This window comes from Arachis hypogaea, chromosome 4 (genome assembly GCF_003086295.3).
Source record: "Arachis hypogaea cultivar Tifrunner chromosome 4, arahy.Tifrunner.gnm2.J5K5, whole genome shotgun sequence".
Taxonomy (NCBI): Eukaryota; Viridiplantae; Streptophyta; class Magnoliopsida; order Fabales; family Fabaceae; genus Arachis; species Arachis hypogaea.
In genome coordinates this window covers 12538718-12554617 of record NC_092039.1, presented here as the reverse complement: position 1 = coordinate 12554617, position 15900 = coordinate 12538718, and the positions used below count along the sequence as shown (strand labels likewise).

The window sequence follows — 15900 nt, the reverse complement described above, 5'->3', positions numbered from 1 at the left end:
TTCTTATGTGATTGTAAGGTTATGCATGGTTTAAATTTAATTTATCTAGGAAAACGAGTTATTCTTTTTCATGAGTTTATCTTTTTATGATATGCATGATCATGATGAGTTTCAGTTCCCTTTGCCTTACACGGTTATATCTATATGTATAGTTAATATTCTAACATCTTATTTTAAGAGGAGAATAATAGTTATAATATAGCCATTCAAATCATAAATGTGAGTTATTAGATTTTATATTAATTGTGAGGAGGAATTATTATTATTTTTGTAATATTTTTTTTGAAATCTCCTTAAAATATGAGATAATCATCGAAACTGATTTCTTAAGATTTTAGATACTACTCTTGAATCTAATTGTTGATATTGGACCTAAAAAAGTAGTTTAGAAAAATTTGATTATAATAAATTCATAATAAACAAGTGAGCAAGTGTCATTACATATATAAGTAAATAAATACTACTTATTTTATTAAGTGTGATATTAATAAGTAAACTATATAATTTTTTTAGAATAAATAATTATTTTTAATTATGAAGAATTCGGACATTAAAAATATTAACCATAAAAAATTGAAACTAAAATTATACATAAAATAAATTTTATTCGATAAAAATAATCAATTGTTAAATTATTGTTAATAATTTTATAAATACTTCTCTCCTTTCCTTTTTTTTTTTCATTTTCCTTCTATAACCACTACTACCTTTGCTGTAGAATCTACCATTCCACCAAATTTATTCCTCCATTTCTACTTCTCCGAGACAGTTGCATCTTACCGCAACTATGATGATAATATTTATCCAATAGTCTATTTTCAGATATTGAATTTGACATCGATGTTTAGACTACAAAATTCTTTCTTTCTCCATTCTCATCCTAAATCAAAACAAAAAGATAGAAGTATATTTAAAATTTTTTTTTAATTTAACAACCCATAATTTAAAATTTATTGTCGACGGCTGCAATAACGGTGTCAATAACAATAGAAGAATCCCTTCTCTCTCTCTTTCTGCTTCGCAACTTACCTCTTTCTCTTTTCATTTTTAATTTATTTTTAATTTTTGCGAGCTGTCATGTTCTTCTTTATGTGGTCGAAGGCGGGAATAGTGTTGTCACCGACATCAATGTTATCGGAGAAGATTGAGACAGAAGTAAGATCGTAGGATAATGAGATGTGTTTGTTAGGGTTTGTGGTGGTTAGCCAATCGCAAATTTTGAGTTGAGTGTGAAAAAAGCAATAAGGTTGAGGTACGAGAGTATGCAGGACGTGACGGTGAAGTTAGGGCGATGGATTAGTTCCTAAAGCTCCAATTATAAATCTAATTTTTCATAATTTTGTCATTGTTTAAATTTTTTATGATAAAAAATGACTATTTATTTTTAAATGATAAATTAAATACAATAACAAATGCCAAAAAATTTATTCAATATATGTTTTATTTATAACACAAGACTCTACATATATTTGTTAAATAATTTTTTTGCCTCAAAAGGCATATCGACATATATAGCTTTAGTGAGCTAATTGTGCAATTACAAGAAAGATTTGGCTATGGTACCACGACCTCCCTGAGGGTAGAATCCACCAGGAGTACGTTCATTACTTGTTCCATACACGATCCTCAGTATTTCTTGTGGAGATCTAGCATATGAATATGAAAAAATGTTACCAGCAAGAATATTTCCTGTGACATTACCCTCAGCACCAAGTTCTTTAGGTACCACAAGACCTTCATCTTTAATACCTCCCTTCCCTAAAGTGTTCCTGAGCTGTGAGATATGATTTGTGAACTCTGCCACATTCCATTTATATGGCTTTACTATCTCATCTTTGCGTTCGTATAGTAATGCTCGAATAACTGCATCTTGGCCAGATTCCACACCCAATAGTCCTGCAATAAGCTATACATACAACATAACTCAATGTTAACCATGGTCTCAGAAACCAAACCGAATCGGCCAGTTAATTGAAAATTAATTATTAGACCGGTTCAATTCAAGTTAAAAATCATTTGGCAACGAACCAATAAAAAATAAAAAAAATTAAAAAACTAATAATTGATCGAATTGACATAATTTTTTAATAGTTAATCAATTTAAAATAATAAATCACAAAAAATTAAGTTTTTTTAAAAAATATATATTTTATATATAAATATATTATTTTATTATATCTGATTTAATTTCAGTTAAATTTTAATTAGATTATTGAACTATTAAACTTCTAATTTTATCAATTCAGTTTTAGAATCTGGTTAATACTAATTTTGGGTATTAGTATTAGTTTTTTTTTCTTTTTTCAACATGTAATGTCCATCTAAATACTACCATTCCTTTTACCCAATTCATTTGTATAACTAAGTTTAGTAATATAATAATAAAATTTAATTAGAGATTTTATATTACCCCTTTTGCAAGTGGACTTTTGAGGAGTGGGTTGGCACCAACATAGCCATTGAGGCCAACATAAGGAATGGCATACGATGCAATCAAATAGTTTATATCATTTGAATAGGGATCGAATGAAGGATAGAGCTTTTTCCCAAAAGCACTATCTATTATTTGGCCAAATGTTTCTGAGCTTAGATTCAGTAATGGTCTTGGAAATCCTTTTACGGTGTTCTTTATTGCCCTGCAAATCAAAGTTATTAGTTCTACCATAATTTATTTACTCAAATATTTCATAAGGTGAAAACTTAAGTACAAGAAATCTCATGTAAAATTAATAGTTAAGAGCTATTAGATGATAATTCAGTCAAACTGTCAATTCATTTAATGACTCTTATCTATCAACTTAACATGAAATTAATTGTAATTGAGTTTTTATCATTTCATAAACGTATGCTAGATAGATAGATAAGAATAATAACCTCAAATGTCCAACTTCTTGGAGAGCAAACTGTAAAGTAACATCCTTGATAAGAGGACTAAGATATGCAATTTTACCACCAAAAGGAGAAGGTCCTCCTTGTGTTAATTTAGGGGCAAACTTATCTAAACCATAACCCAAAGCTCCATACAAGAAGAATTCAGCTTCTAAGTACTCCAAATTCAGAGCAAATTCAATCAAATCAACATCAGATTTTGGAATAGTACGAAATGATTTTACAGGAACTACATTATGAGAATAAGAAAGGAGAACTAGTAGAAACACAACAAAGGAATTCATGAAATTGAAAATATGATGGATCATTTTTCTTTTCTTTTTATTGGGATTTCCTTTTTCTTTTTTTCTCTAGATAATGATGATGTGACATATGGGTTGGTTCACATGTGTACCTATATATAATATTGAAACGGAAATTAGAAAATTACAAATAACTCCTCTAGAAGAACAAATCGTACTCCTTGCATTTTGAAAACGTGCTCCTTTCATTAATAAATGACAGTTTTTTCTTTTGTATTTATTAAAAAATTAATGTATTTAGATCTTGTGTTTAAATACATTAGTTACGTTTTCAAATGAAAGTGTCATTTATTATAAAATAAATAAAATATTTTTTTAAAAAATCTGTATTGAATATTATTCTTATATTTTTTAATTTTGATACCAAAAAGATCGTTTTATTTTAGAAAAAAAAATAACAAAAAATATTTGGTATTTTATACTATTTAACAACTTTATCATTGTAATTATTAACATTATTACTGTTATTATCATCTTCGATACAGTGAAAGCGGATAGAATTTGAGTCCAAGACATGGTGATGTGTCCATGTATAATTTTTTTTTTGACATTAAAAGAAACTAATTTTTTTTTTGAAAACATCAAAAGAAGCTAATATTGGTAATGAAATATGTAAATATTCAACAAAATTTGTCGATCAAAAAGGAAAAAATCAATAATGATATTTAATTTATCATTCTATTAAATTTTATATCTTTATTTGCTTGATTTGGAGAATATGCTTCAAAGTCGTATATTTTTATCCTTGAAGGAAAAAAACAATAATAAGATTTAATTTATCATTCTATTAAATTTTATATCATTATTGCTCGATTTGGAGAATATGCTTTAAAGTCGGATAAATTATATTTTTTATTTTTAAAATTTTAAAATATATTTAATATTTAATTTATTTTAATTTTATTTTTAAATATATTGCAATTATACTTTGAAGGTTAACACCCTTAATAATGGCATTGTCACGTTATATATTATCCAGCCTAAGAATATAATTAGCATATGTATGTGTGACACATTTTTATTTTTAATATTGGATTAATAACGGTGTTTTTATGAATTGTATACTGTTATGGCATTTTTTTAAGATGTAGGATAATTTAATTTAGGGAGTAAAAATCGGATTGTCTAATTTTTAAAAGTTACAGAAATCGAACCCTCTGATTTATATTTAAAAAATTAAAAAAATTAAAAGAATTATTTATAACCTAGTAACCTAATATGCTAAGGGGCATATATATAGTGTGTGATTAATTTACTTTAAATTAGGAATACAAATATTTAATTAATGCTAAATTAATTTAATTGTCTAATTTTAGAACAAATCATTCTAATTATATGCGATTGATTTATAATATTAAAAATTTACTATAGAGCTTTTAATTAACAAATTTTTTATTTATATATACGCATATATTAATTGTATAATTAATAGCTTTTATATTCTTAGGATATATTATTTTGTTTAAATAATTTTAAATATTTTTTATTTATACATACATACATATATATTAATTGTACTTAAATATATCACTACAAGAAAAACGTCAAGTACCGTCGGATTTAGTGTTGCTGAGTAGCGGCATCTTTATCGGCAAATTTACTAGCAGTTTAGGCGTAAAATCCAGTGTCAAAATATTATCAGTGGATTTTCGTTTCCGACGGTAAATTTGTCGATAATAATTGGAAAAAAAACGGGAAAAATATACGTGAAATTTAGGGTCGGATTTATCGTCGAAAAATTCTTATAGTAAACCCACTTAGTGAAACGCTGTATTTTTCGCAACATGTTACCGTTGGATTTATCCGCTGGTAATTGTGCCCTAAATTCAAACAGCGATCATCTTTCCTCTCATTTGAATCTCTTTCTCTCTCTCTCTAACCCTCTTGCCTCCCACTCTCTCTCCCCTCTCATCTCTCCGGCAGGCCCCTCCTCTTTGGAATCCCCCTCCGATGCCGACCAGCAGCCTCGTCTTCGTCGGCATTGTTCGTCACCACTGCTACTGCCAGATTCTGCCGTTGCTGCTGCCCCCCTCTTCTTCTCTGCGCTAGTGCTCAGGTAATGCTTCTGAACTTCCCTTTTGTGTTCGTTATTTTGGTTCTGATTTGTAGTGATTTGTTATTATAATTTTAGTTCTGATTTGTTATCATAATTTTCTATTCGTTATTTGATTCTGATTTGTTATTATAAGTTATTATAATTTTCTGATTTATTATTATAATTTTGTGTTCGTTATTTTGGTTCTGATTTGTTATTATAATTGTGTTCGTTATTTGATTCCAATTTGTTATTATAAGTTTAGTTCTGATTTGTTATTATAATTTTGTGTTCGTTATTTGATTCTGATTTGTTATGATCCTAATTAAAACATGTTTTGAGGTGTTTTTGATTAAGTCATTGGTTTGATTATGAAAAAATTAAAACACCATAGTTAGGAACTCAACTAATTAGTTAACTGATTAGATTGTTTTGGATATGTTGTGGTTGTTTGTAAATTTTAATTCATGATTATGAACTATAAAGATGGATATATATCCAATTTTAGGGGATACTATATTAAAAAAAATTCCACATAATATAAATGTAAATAGAATTTGTGTTGTATTTGTTGATTAATGTGATTTAAAGTGTCTATAGATTTTATATTTGATATAAATGTATGTGTTTGTGACTAGTGTTAATTGATATTCTCTTTGTAGACATGACGAGAGGTAGAGATGTCACGGATCGATCATGTGGACATGGTAGAGCTAGGGAGGGGTTCTATTGGAATGCCTTGGACTTCTCAGTTGTCCCCTTCTATGCCGACTACCCCTGTGATGTCATAGGCAATGGGTGCATAGGACCAGCCGTTCATCATGATCCCTATCCCTAACTACATGTCTCTTACTGCTGTACCACCCTTGTAGCCAGGAAGTTGTCCATCTGTTTGGTCAGATTGGACTCCTCCACCACCTCCATCCGCTTAGTAGCGCACTACCTCAACAACAACGCCTCCAGCGACAGACAATACACCACCGGAATCCTCTCACAGATCACAGCCAAATACCCTTCCACCACTTCTCATTGTACGGATGCAGATTTGGCTTGATAGGACTTCAGCGTTAGTACTATTTTAAATCTTTTATATGCAAACAATTTTAGTTATCTAGTTTAATTTAGTGACACTCAATTTTACTAGTTTTAGTGGACTTAGGTAGTTAAGATAGGTTCGATTCAGTTTAGTAGGTTTGAACTACAATTTTGTGTTTGATAATTCTTGATTGTTGATAGATGTTACTGTTTAAGTGAACGGTTGATGATTGTAGTGGTTGGCACATTCTAACTATAGATGAAACTCTGCCGAAATTTCTAAAAAGTTCTAAATATAATTTAATTTTATAGATTACTTCGAAGTTATACATGTACTAAACCTACGTTATAGATGTGCCATACCTAAGTTTTCCATTGATAGGCTTGCGCCAAATACTAATGCATGTACATATGAGTGTAATAATGTGATCAAGCTAATGTACAACCACCAATGGCCGAGCTACAAGAAGATCCCAGCTGAGACTAGAGAGCAATGGTTTCAGAAGTGGGTGGTAAGAAGTCAACATATTCAAACTTTAGTGTTAGTTTATATATTTTATTTTGTTTAGTTATGTATTTAATTTTGATTAACTCGTGCTAAATATTCTTTCTACAGGAGAAATTTATATAGGACAAGATGATCATATGCACGTTAATGGCAGTGGCACTGCTCTTGGTGGCAGTGGCGCTGCTGGAGGAGCATAGACATCACTGCCTAGGTCACCGCCTCAATAGCAAGACCAGCGGGATGACGATGATGATGATGACTTTTAGTGACTAGGGTTTTTCATTGATGGCGTTCTTACTCCCTCTCCCTCATACTCTGCTCCTGGCTCACTGCTCAGAGTATCATACCGAAAGTAATGGTTTTTTTTTGCTTTTTTATTTTGTTCATTTGTTGTTTAGATTCAGAGACATTCTTTCTCTCTTTTGCTTGGTTAGATCAGTAAGATTTAGTTTATTCATTCATGATCTTGCTTAATTATTTTTTATGCATAATCACTTAGTTGGACGTTTGGTTAAATTGGAGATAATTATGCAGAATAATGACTGAATGGAGGTTGCAGATCTTGTTTTAGTTGGTGGTTGTTTTAATTAGTAGATTGCAGTTCTAGTTCTTATATCATTGTTGGATTGATGTATTAACTTGTTTTGTTATGTTTTTTTTATCTTTCTAACCTGTTACTTTAATAAATTGTTGTTCTAGAGATATTCTTAATCTTGTAAATTGTGATTGTTAGGTTGTTGTGCTATTTTTGACATTTTAATAACTTGTTAATTTGATAAATTGTACTTGTTGTGGTTCATTATTTTTTATCTTAATCTTATTATTGTTATTTTGATGTTAGTTTATGTTATTGATCTTAATTCATTATTTTTGTCATTGGGTTACTGTTAACTAAATTTTGTTATTGGCTAGATGATAGTATCAATTTGGTTAAATTGAAAATAATTGTGCAGAACAATGATTGAGTCGAGGTTGCAGATCTTGTTTTAGTTAGTGGTTGTTTTAATTAGTAGGTTGCAGTTTTAGTTCTTATTCTATTGTTGTATTGATGTATTAACTTATTTTGTTAACTTGTTTTGTTACGTTCTTGATCTTTCTAACTTGTTACTTTGATAAATTATTGTTCTTGGGCTGTCCTTGATCTTGTAAATTATGATTGTTAGATTTAAGGTTGCGAAAACCGGATCAGTCATTGAACCGATCGAGTGACTGATTCAATAGTTCAATGGTTCAATCGGGGTTGAACCAATTTAATTAAATATAGAATAAAATTATAAAAAATTCAATACATAATTTAAAAAATTTAAATTCAATAATTTCTAAACCAATAAAATTCAAAATTTAACAATTTTACAAAATAAATTATCCATAATTTATCATTAAAAGGACATAAACAACTTCAAATATCAAAGTTCATAACTATCCCCTTACCCCCACCCCACTCCCACCCCGCGTCCTTTCCCCTTCCCCCTTCCACCACCATTCCCCTCCCCCTTTCCCCTTCCCCCAACCCCGAACCCGCTTCTTCTCCGGCTTCTTCTACTTCCCCTCCTCCCTCTCTTTGCCGCCGGCGCCGTCCCCCCGCCGTCCCCCTCCCCCTTTCCCCTTCCCCTTCCCCTTTTCCTTCCATCCCCCTTCGTAAACCCTTTTCTCCCCCCCACGCGTTTTATTTTTTTAATTTTATAATTTTTTTTATTTTAGGGATAGTTTAGGAATAAATTAAAAAATTTTATTAGAAAGGATGGTTTTAAATTCAAATACGACTTTAAGGATGATTTCAAATCAAAATATACATCAAGGACGAGTTCGATTCCGACCCTCAATGTGAGGGACCAAAACAATACTTATCCCTAATAAGAATTTTACACGATCTGGTTTAAATAATTGAGATTTGGAATTTAAAACTTATATTTTTTTATGAACAAAGAAAATTAAGCATATTATCTCGTATTTTAAATTAGACTATTTATTTAGAAATGATTTGAAATTTTAATGAATAAACGATATTTTTATATATGATTATTGTTTGATTAAATTGGTTTTCAATTACTAAACTATCCTTAGTACAAAATTACCCTAACACTAAATCCCCAAATCAACCGACACTAACCCTAATTTCAAACACCCACAGCCTCCTATGTTTTCATCAGCGCCGCCACTCATTTTCTTTCTCCCCTCTTCATTGAGTTCACATACATCACCGAGAGAGAGAAAGAGATCCGAGAAGAAGAAAGAGAGCACTGACAGGAGAGGAAGACCGCGTAGCTCGCCACTGCCTCGTCACGGCCGCTGTCCCTGCATCGTCGCGTCGCGAGCAGAGAGGAAGAGAGGAGATCTGAGAGGAGAGGAGAAGCTGTGCCACATCTTCGTGCTAGTCACCGTCGCTGTCGGTGATGAAGCTCGCCATTGCACCTGCTACTGTTTGCACCGCCGTCGTCACCGAAGGGAGCCAGCGTCACCGTCGTCCATGGATGAGGAAGAGGAGAGAGTCCATGGGGAGAGAGAGGTTGTTCGCATTCTGCCGCCGCTGTTGGAAGGATGGCCGCCTCCGCAGATCTGCCCGCCGCCATTTATGCTTTCTGCGGCCGCCAGAGCTCCACGCCACTGCCACTTCCACCAGAAACTGCTACTGAGGCCTAAGTCTATTTGGTAAGCTCTAATCTTGCCTCAGATCTTCTTTTCTGTTAATTTGGTTCTTCTGTGAGTTGTTACTGAGGTTATTCACGTCAGGTTATATAATCACCGCTGCTGTTTGTGTGGCAACGTTGTTGTGTTTATAGCTGCCATCACAATCACCGCCCGAAGGCCATGGAATTTCTATTGTCTTAACCCAATTCAAGTTCAGTGTCACTACCCTGGTTTAACCTTTTTCCCTAGTTCTGTTTCACTTTTACATGCTAACCTGCCTTGGTTTCATTTATCTGTTTGTTCTGGTTTTAATTCCATTTTAGTTTTGGCGTTGTCTTGAACTTTCAGTGTTGTTCCTACATTTGATTTCATCAAATTCGAATCCTGGTGAAACCATTGGCATTACCATAGAAAAATTGACGCTACTGTAAATTAGGAAAAAAAGGGGATTGTCGCGTTTAAATTCCACGATTTTGGCTAATCGAGGTAGGAATTTTTTTAAAAATCTATTTTACATTACAGAGTTGTTATAAATAGATATTAATATGAGAAACATATGTCTGTGTTTATGATTGTCTTATAAATGTGGTTCTTTGCTGGGGAATACTGATTGCTTGATTGCTTGAGTAGTTTGTGATTGTTGAAAAGGAATTAGTTTGAAAGGTTAATTAGTTGATTATTATGAAAAATGGCTTTCTTGGTTTTGAAGCTATTTTTGATAATGTAAACGAATCCGCTTTGGAAATGATTTGGATTATGAAATTGAATTAATTTTAAAAATAGTTTAATTTTGAGTTAGTCTGACTTTATAAATGATTTTATAAATGATTTAGTATTTGAGCTGGTTTGATTTTAAAAAGAGATTTATTATTGGAACTGATTTGCTTTGAAAACAATTTGATATTGGAATTGTTTGGATTTTGGAAGTGAATGAGAATTGGAAATGGTTGAAAAAAAGGTGAGAAATGTTTGGATGGGACCCAAAAAAGGTGGCAGAATCTGAGTTTTAGAGGAGATGCTGTCGAAATTTTATAAAATTAGAAGTTTAATTTGAAGTAGTTATTTTTAAAGGTTTAAATTTTAAGTATTGTTACGATTTAAGATTACTTCATTTATCATAGGAGAAGCTATATTTTGGATTGAAAATTGTTAGTGAATGAAATGGAAAAAAGATGATGAGAATTTCTTTGAAATATAGTTTTTGAATGAATTAAGAAATGAGATTTGGATTGATGAATGATGATGATGTTGAGATATGGATTGAGAATGTTGAGATATGATCTTTGAATTATTCATTTGGCTTATGAATTTGAAATATCTGAGATACGAGGTTCCCTGGATTAAGTGCCGTGGCTTGCCACCACATGTACCAGGTTCAAAACTCGATACTCTATTGACCCTACGACGTAAGTGTGACCGGGCACTATATAAATTTCCGGGAATGTTACCCCCATTGAGAATTATTGATTATTTGAGAAAAGCTATGCATAGACTCTTGGGGATGCACGTCGATGGACAGTCTAAGGACAATTCAGACTTGTCGGGTTGGCTGGATAACCAACAGATGAGCTTCATCAGCCATAGGACAGGCATGTATCATATGCATTTGTATGCTTTGCTTGGGTTTGAACTTGTTTTGGTTTGCCTACTTGCTAAACTGCTACTTGAACTACTTGCTGTAATTGATTACTTCATTTATCAGAGGAGAAGCTATGTTTTGGATTGAAAATTGTTAGTGAACGGAATGGAAAAAATATGATGAGGATTTCTTTGAAATATAGTTTTTGAATGAATTAAGAAATGAGATTTTGATTGATGAATGATGATGATGTTGAGATATGGATTGAGAATGTTGAGATATGATCTTTGAATTATTCATTTGGCTTATGAATTTGAAATATCTTAGATACGAGGTTCCCTGGATTAAGTGTCGTGGCTTGCCACCAGGCGTACCAGGTTGAAAACTCGATACTCTGTTGACCCTATGACGTAAGTGTGATCGGGCACTATATAAATTTCTGGGAATGTTACCCCCAATGAGCATTATTAATTATTTGAGGAAAGCTATGTATAGACTCTTGGGGATACACGTCGGGGGACAGTCTAAGGACAATTCAAACTTGTCGGGTTGGCTGGATAACTGATAGATGAGCCTCATCAGCCATTGGACAGGCATGCATCATATGCATTTGTATGCTTTGCTTGGGTTTGAACTTGTTTTGGTTTGCCTACTTGCTAAACTGTTCTTAACTGCTACTTGAACTACTTGCTGTAATTGCTACCTAAACTTGTGCTTTCCTTGTCTGCCTTGCCTGTGTTAGCCCTGGCGTGCTACATTTGAGAATGAATTTTGGTGCTGAATTAATGATTGTGTGGTTGATTGCGTGGTTGGTTTCTGATTGAGATTTTCTTATAAGAAAGGGAAGGTTCGGATTTCTGAAAGATTAAACATTATTTCTTTAAAAAAGTTTTGAACGATTACCTATTAGTTTTTAAAAGACTCATAAGGCAATGATAATCACTGATTTTGAAAACGGTTTTCTTGTTAAATATCTTCTTATGACAACTTCGAAAACTCTGTGGTGAGACCATGTGGTTAGGTTCTCACCCTCCTACAGCTTTACATTTTCAGGAACCGGATGAAGAAGCATTAAGAAGAGTTATACTGCGTTTAGTTTATATGTTGTTGTATTAATTAGATTATTTTCTTTCCTCGTCTCTATTATTACAAGTTTGTAAGAGGGATAGGAATTGTATGTTTTATATGTATATTATATTATGAGTTATCTTGTAAGGAGTCTGGTATATGAATATATGCCTGCTTGTATTTTTCTTAAGATAAAGTATTTATTTCCAGTTTTCAAAGAAATCAGCGATACAGTGTCGAGTCACGGGCTCCTATTTTAGTATTCAGTATGTAAAGTGGTCGTAATACTTCTTTCTATCAGAGTAGCACAGCCGGAAGCGTGACTTCTGATAGTGAGGGTGTTACATTATGGAATCAGAGCGGTCTATCATGTGGAGCCTTAGGAATGGACTGATTATGCTTCAATTACATATTCTGAGAGTCTGTCATATAGTAGGTCTTGTTTGAATAACGAGAATTAGAGCTTTATGCACATGACGGTCTATTGATTAATACCATTAGTCTTGCATTGTATAAGTCCTGGTATTAAGTTTGGCCGGCTTAATATTAGTGAATTATGCATATGATAGCACTAATGGGTTGTCATAGATGGTATACGAGTTATAGAAAGTGCGAATTGTGGGTTTTGGGAACGTTAGGAGTTAATTCTTGAGGTTACTTGGTTAGGTGTTTTGAATTCTGCGAATATCATGTATCTTGCTCCTACTTGGTATGCCCTAAGGTTCTTGTTTGTGATTTTTTTCTTGGAAAGTGATCGGATTATCTTCCAATCCTGCCCTCTTATTTACGTGCTCTCTCGTTTGATTCTAACCGCATAAGTTTGCTTAACACTCTTGGTGTGTTTGCTTCTCTTTGTTTAAACTCTTTTCTTGCTCCATGTATCCCTTGGTATAACTTTGGTCACGTTAATGTAGTGCATCCCTTTAAGCTCTTATTCCGAGTTTTTCTTTTTTAAAAAGGAGTTGCGATTTAGCTTTTCTCTTACTTGACTATATTTACAACCATTATTCTTAAAGTCTTTATTAAATTATTTTTTATTTGATATGACTTTCTTTATATAAAACTTTGAAAATTCTTTATACAGTTTAGAAACAATTTACTTCCAATACCTTGCCAGTTCTTTTACTGATTTATGAAAATATACTTATTTAAATAATATATATATATATATATATATATATATATATATATATATATATATATATATATATATATAACTTGATTTCTAACAACATTATTACAATTTTTATGAATACTTTATTTGATTATGTATTTAGAAATTCTTCAAAGAAAGGTTTTTGTCTCTTTCCAATTGGTTTTCATTTGATGAACTTCGCTTAATTTATTTCTAATTTGAATTTGGTTTAGTATAACACATTGTTTATGCGATTGTTGTTCTTTTAAAAGTATTGGCACATACCCTTCCTTTTAGGAACAGACCAATTTTTTTAAGCTTTTCATTTCTTTAAATGATATACTTAGTTCTGTTTTTAATTATTCTTTTACTATTATGAACATCACCATTAATCTTAGTTTTCCTTTTCTTGTGAATTTCATACTCGTCTGAATCATCCTGAATTTGTTTCAATCTAGTGCACCGGTTGTCCTCTTATTTGTCTTCATTTTGTCAAGGTTCTCTCTTGAAAATTCACTATTGATTGAGTTATCTTTTCTTACGAGTTTTGTATTCTTTTGGACCGATTGAAAGTTTGTTTGATATCTCATGCCTCATAGGTCTTGTTTGAACTCCCTTGATTTAAGATCCTTTCTCAGATGGCTTGATTTCTTTTTTGTATACCTTAATAATCTTGAATGTCCCTAGGTGATGACAATTTCAAGTGTGTTCTTGAAGTTTTGATGTGAATTTTTCTTAAAACAAGTTTTAGATTCCCTTCTTAAGAAATTTTAAATCGATTTTTTCTTGCTTAAATGCATCCATAGCCATTCATTAAATTTGACAAAATTGTTCTGAAATTGGCTTGCACTATCTTACATGAAGTTTTGAAAGTTTCCTCATTTAGCAGAAATCTGTCTGTTGCAACGCGACACCTATTTTCTTTATTGACCTATAAGCAAATTTTACCTTGGAAATTTCTTTTCTAAATGGAGTTTGAATAAGAATCTTGAAATTTTATGTAGTTTAAAATTTTGCCGCTAACTTTCCTTCTTTTTCCAATAAAATTTAATTTCCCTCAAACTTTGTAGCGATTTCATTACACAACTTTATTTAATTTAGTACCTAAAAGTCTTTCGAGAATTGTGCAAAACTAATATGGTCTTAACGCAATTAACCTTCATTTTTCAAACCTCATGGCTTCTGATTTTGTACATGGAAAACACAATTCCTCGATAAGCTTCGAACTCGTTTTGCTACATCATATCTTATGACTTTCTTTTGAGATTTTGTTTGGATCTTTCTAAAGAAGTTGAGTGATGCGTCCTTTGCCTAATTTTATCCACAACCAATTTTTAAATTTTTTTATGAGAATTGTTTTTACTTTTACATGTACCTCTCTACATGAACTTCAAAATTTCTTTATATGGTTTAAACCTACATATTTGCAATATACGTCTACTTTTTTACTGATTTATAGAAGGTTTCACTTTTGATTCTTTATTTAAATGTAACTTGATTCTTACCAACTTTGTTGCTATTTTTATGCTTATCTTTGTTGGTTATGTACCTAAATATCTTCCAATACTCTTGAAGGAAGATTTTTGTTCTTGTTCCAAATAACCTTCATTTTACAACCCTCATATAACTCATTTCAAGTTGAATATGTTTTGATGTAACACAAATATTTATACTCTTCTTGGTTCTTCTGAAAAATGTTTAATTCATATTTATTCTTTTTCAAAGGTAAAATAATTCCTCCTTTAGTTTTTTCGTTTCTCTGTGGACATGTTATTCGGTTATGTCCTTAAACATTCTCTTGAATTCGATAAACAATGCCATTGACTTTGATAATTTTCCTCTTGTAAATCTTATACTTTAATTAAGCTTGACTTTAATTCTGACAAATGCAAAATTTTTCTCTCATTATTTTCATTGAAGTTCTTTAAACTCTCAATGCATCCATCTCTTATTTGTAAACTATCGTTTGAATCTTTCAGAATGTCTATCTTTGTCATATACTTCTCATCATGAACCTTGTACTCTTTGATATCACATTGAAACTACTTGGGTACGACATCGAGACATAGACCTTTAAAAGTGTTAAGTGCTCCTTTTAATTAGGCAGTTTTGGCTTTAATAATTTCTCTTCTGTAAAATCTCATACTTTTTCATCTCGGTTTGAATTTTTTTTAAACTAATACGCTAGTTTTCTTGTTATTGATCCTATTGAATTTCGTTGAATTCAAGAGTTATCCTTGTAGCTATCAATTGATTCCTTTTCGGCAATCTTCATTACTTGTTTATGCTGTTTACTTGCAATTTCATCCATTCTTTTAAATCATTTGAGTACTGTCCTCGTCGTGTGTTATTCCTTTCTAAAATCTTGTGTCCTTCTAAGTAAATACGAGGTTTATTTTAATGTCACGTGCGATTTTAGATACGGTAAATAATAAATTAGTACTAAGAACACAGTTAGTAAACGCAGAAGGTGAAGCATGTCAGTAAGTTACATTCTGGTAAGTGACATCAAAGGGAGTTGTGGAACTTTGATTCACGCGAAAGAGTTTGGTTGATATTAAACTTATGATTGGTAGAGAGTTTGTGAAATGATTGATGAGGTTGAGAATTCTTAGATGCTTCGCTCGATAAAATACAGTTAACAGTTGTGATAGTGAACTATGATAAAACTCATGATGCTGACAGCATATATCTTCTTCGTTTTGGACCTATCTTGTAATT

At 31.7% G+C, this 15900-nt stretch overlaps 1 protein-coding gene across 1 annotated transcript; it reads right to left on the bottom strand.

Moving 5' to 3' along the window:
* Nucleotides 1-1413: 1413 nt before the first annotated feature.
* Nucleotides 1414-3238, bottom strand: LOC112794207 (ferritin-like catalase Nec2). Its single transcript, XM_025836314.3, has 3 exons — nucleotides 2875-3238; nucleotides 2411-2636; nucleotides 1414-1906 (listed from the first exon to the last, which is right to left on the bottom strand). The coding sequence occupies exons 1-3, from the start codon at nucleotides 3195-3197 to the stop codon at nucleotides 1538-1540; spliced, it is 918 nt and encodes a 305-aa protein (XP_025692099.1). The 5' UTR covers nucleotides 3198-3238; the 3' UTR covers nucleotides 1414-1537.
* Nucleotides 3239-15900: the final 12662 nt, after the last annotated feature.

Bases quoted from the DNA above. Each gene is read 5' to 3' on its own strand.
- LOC112794207 (XM_025836314.3), bottom strand. From the start codon at position 3,197: ATGATCCATCATATTTTCAATTTCATGAATTCCTTTGTTGTGTTTCTA. The intron at 2,637-2,874 runs GTTATTATTCTT...TTTGATTTGCAG, and splicing joins CAAGAAGTTGGACATTTGAG to GGCAATAAAGAACACCGTAA. The intron at 1,907-2,410 runs GTAATATAAAAT...TTGTATGTATAG, and splicing joins AAAGTCCACTTGCAAAAGGG to CTTATTGCAGGACTATTGGG.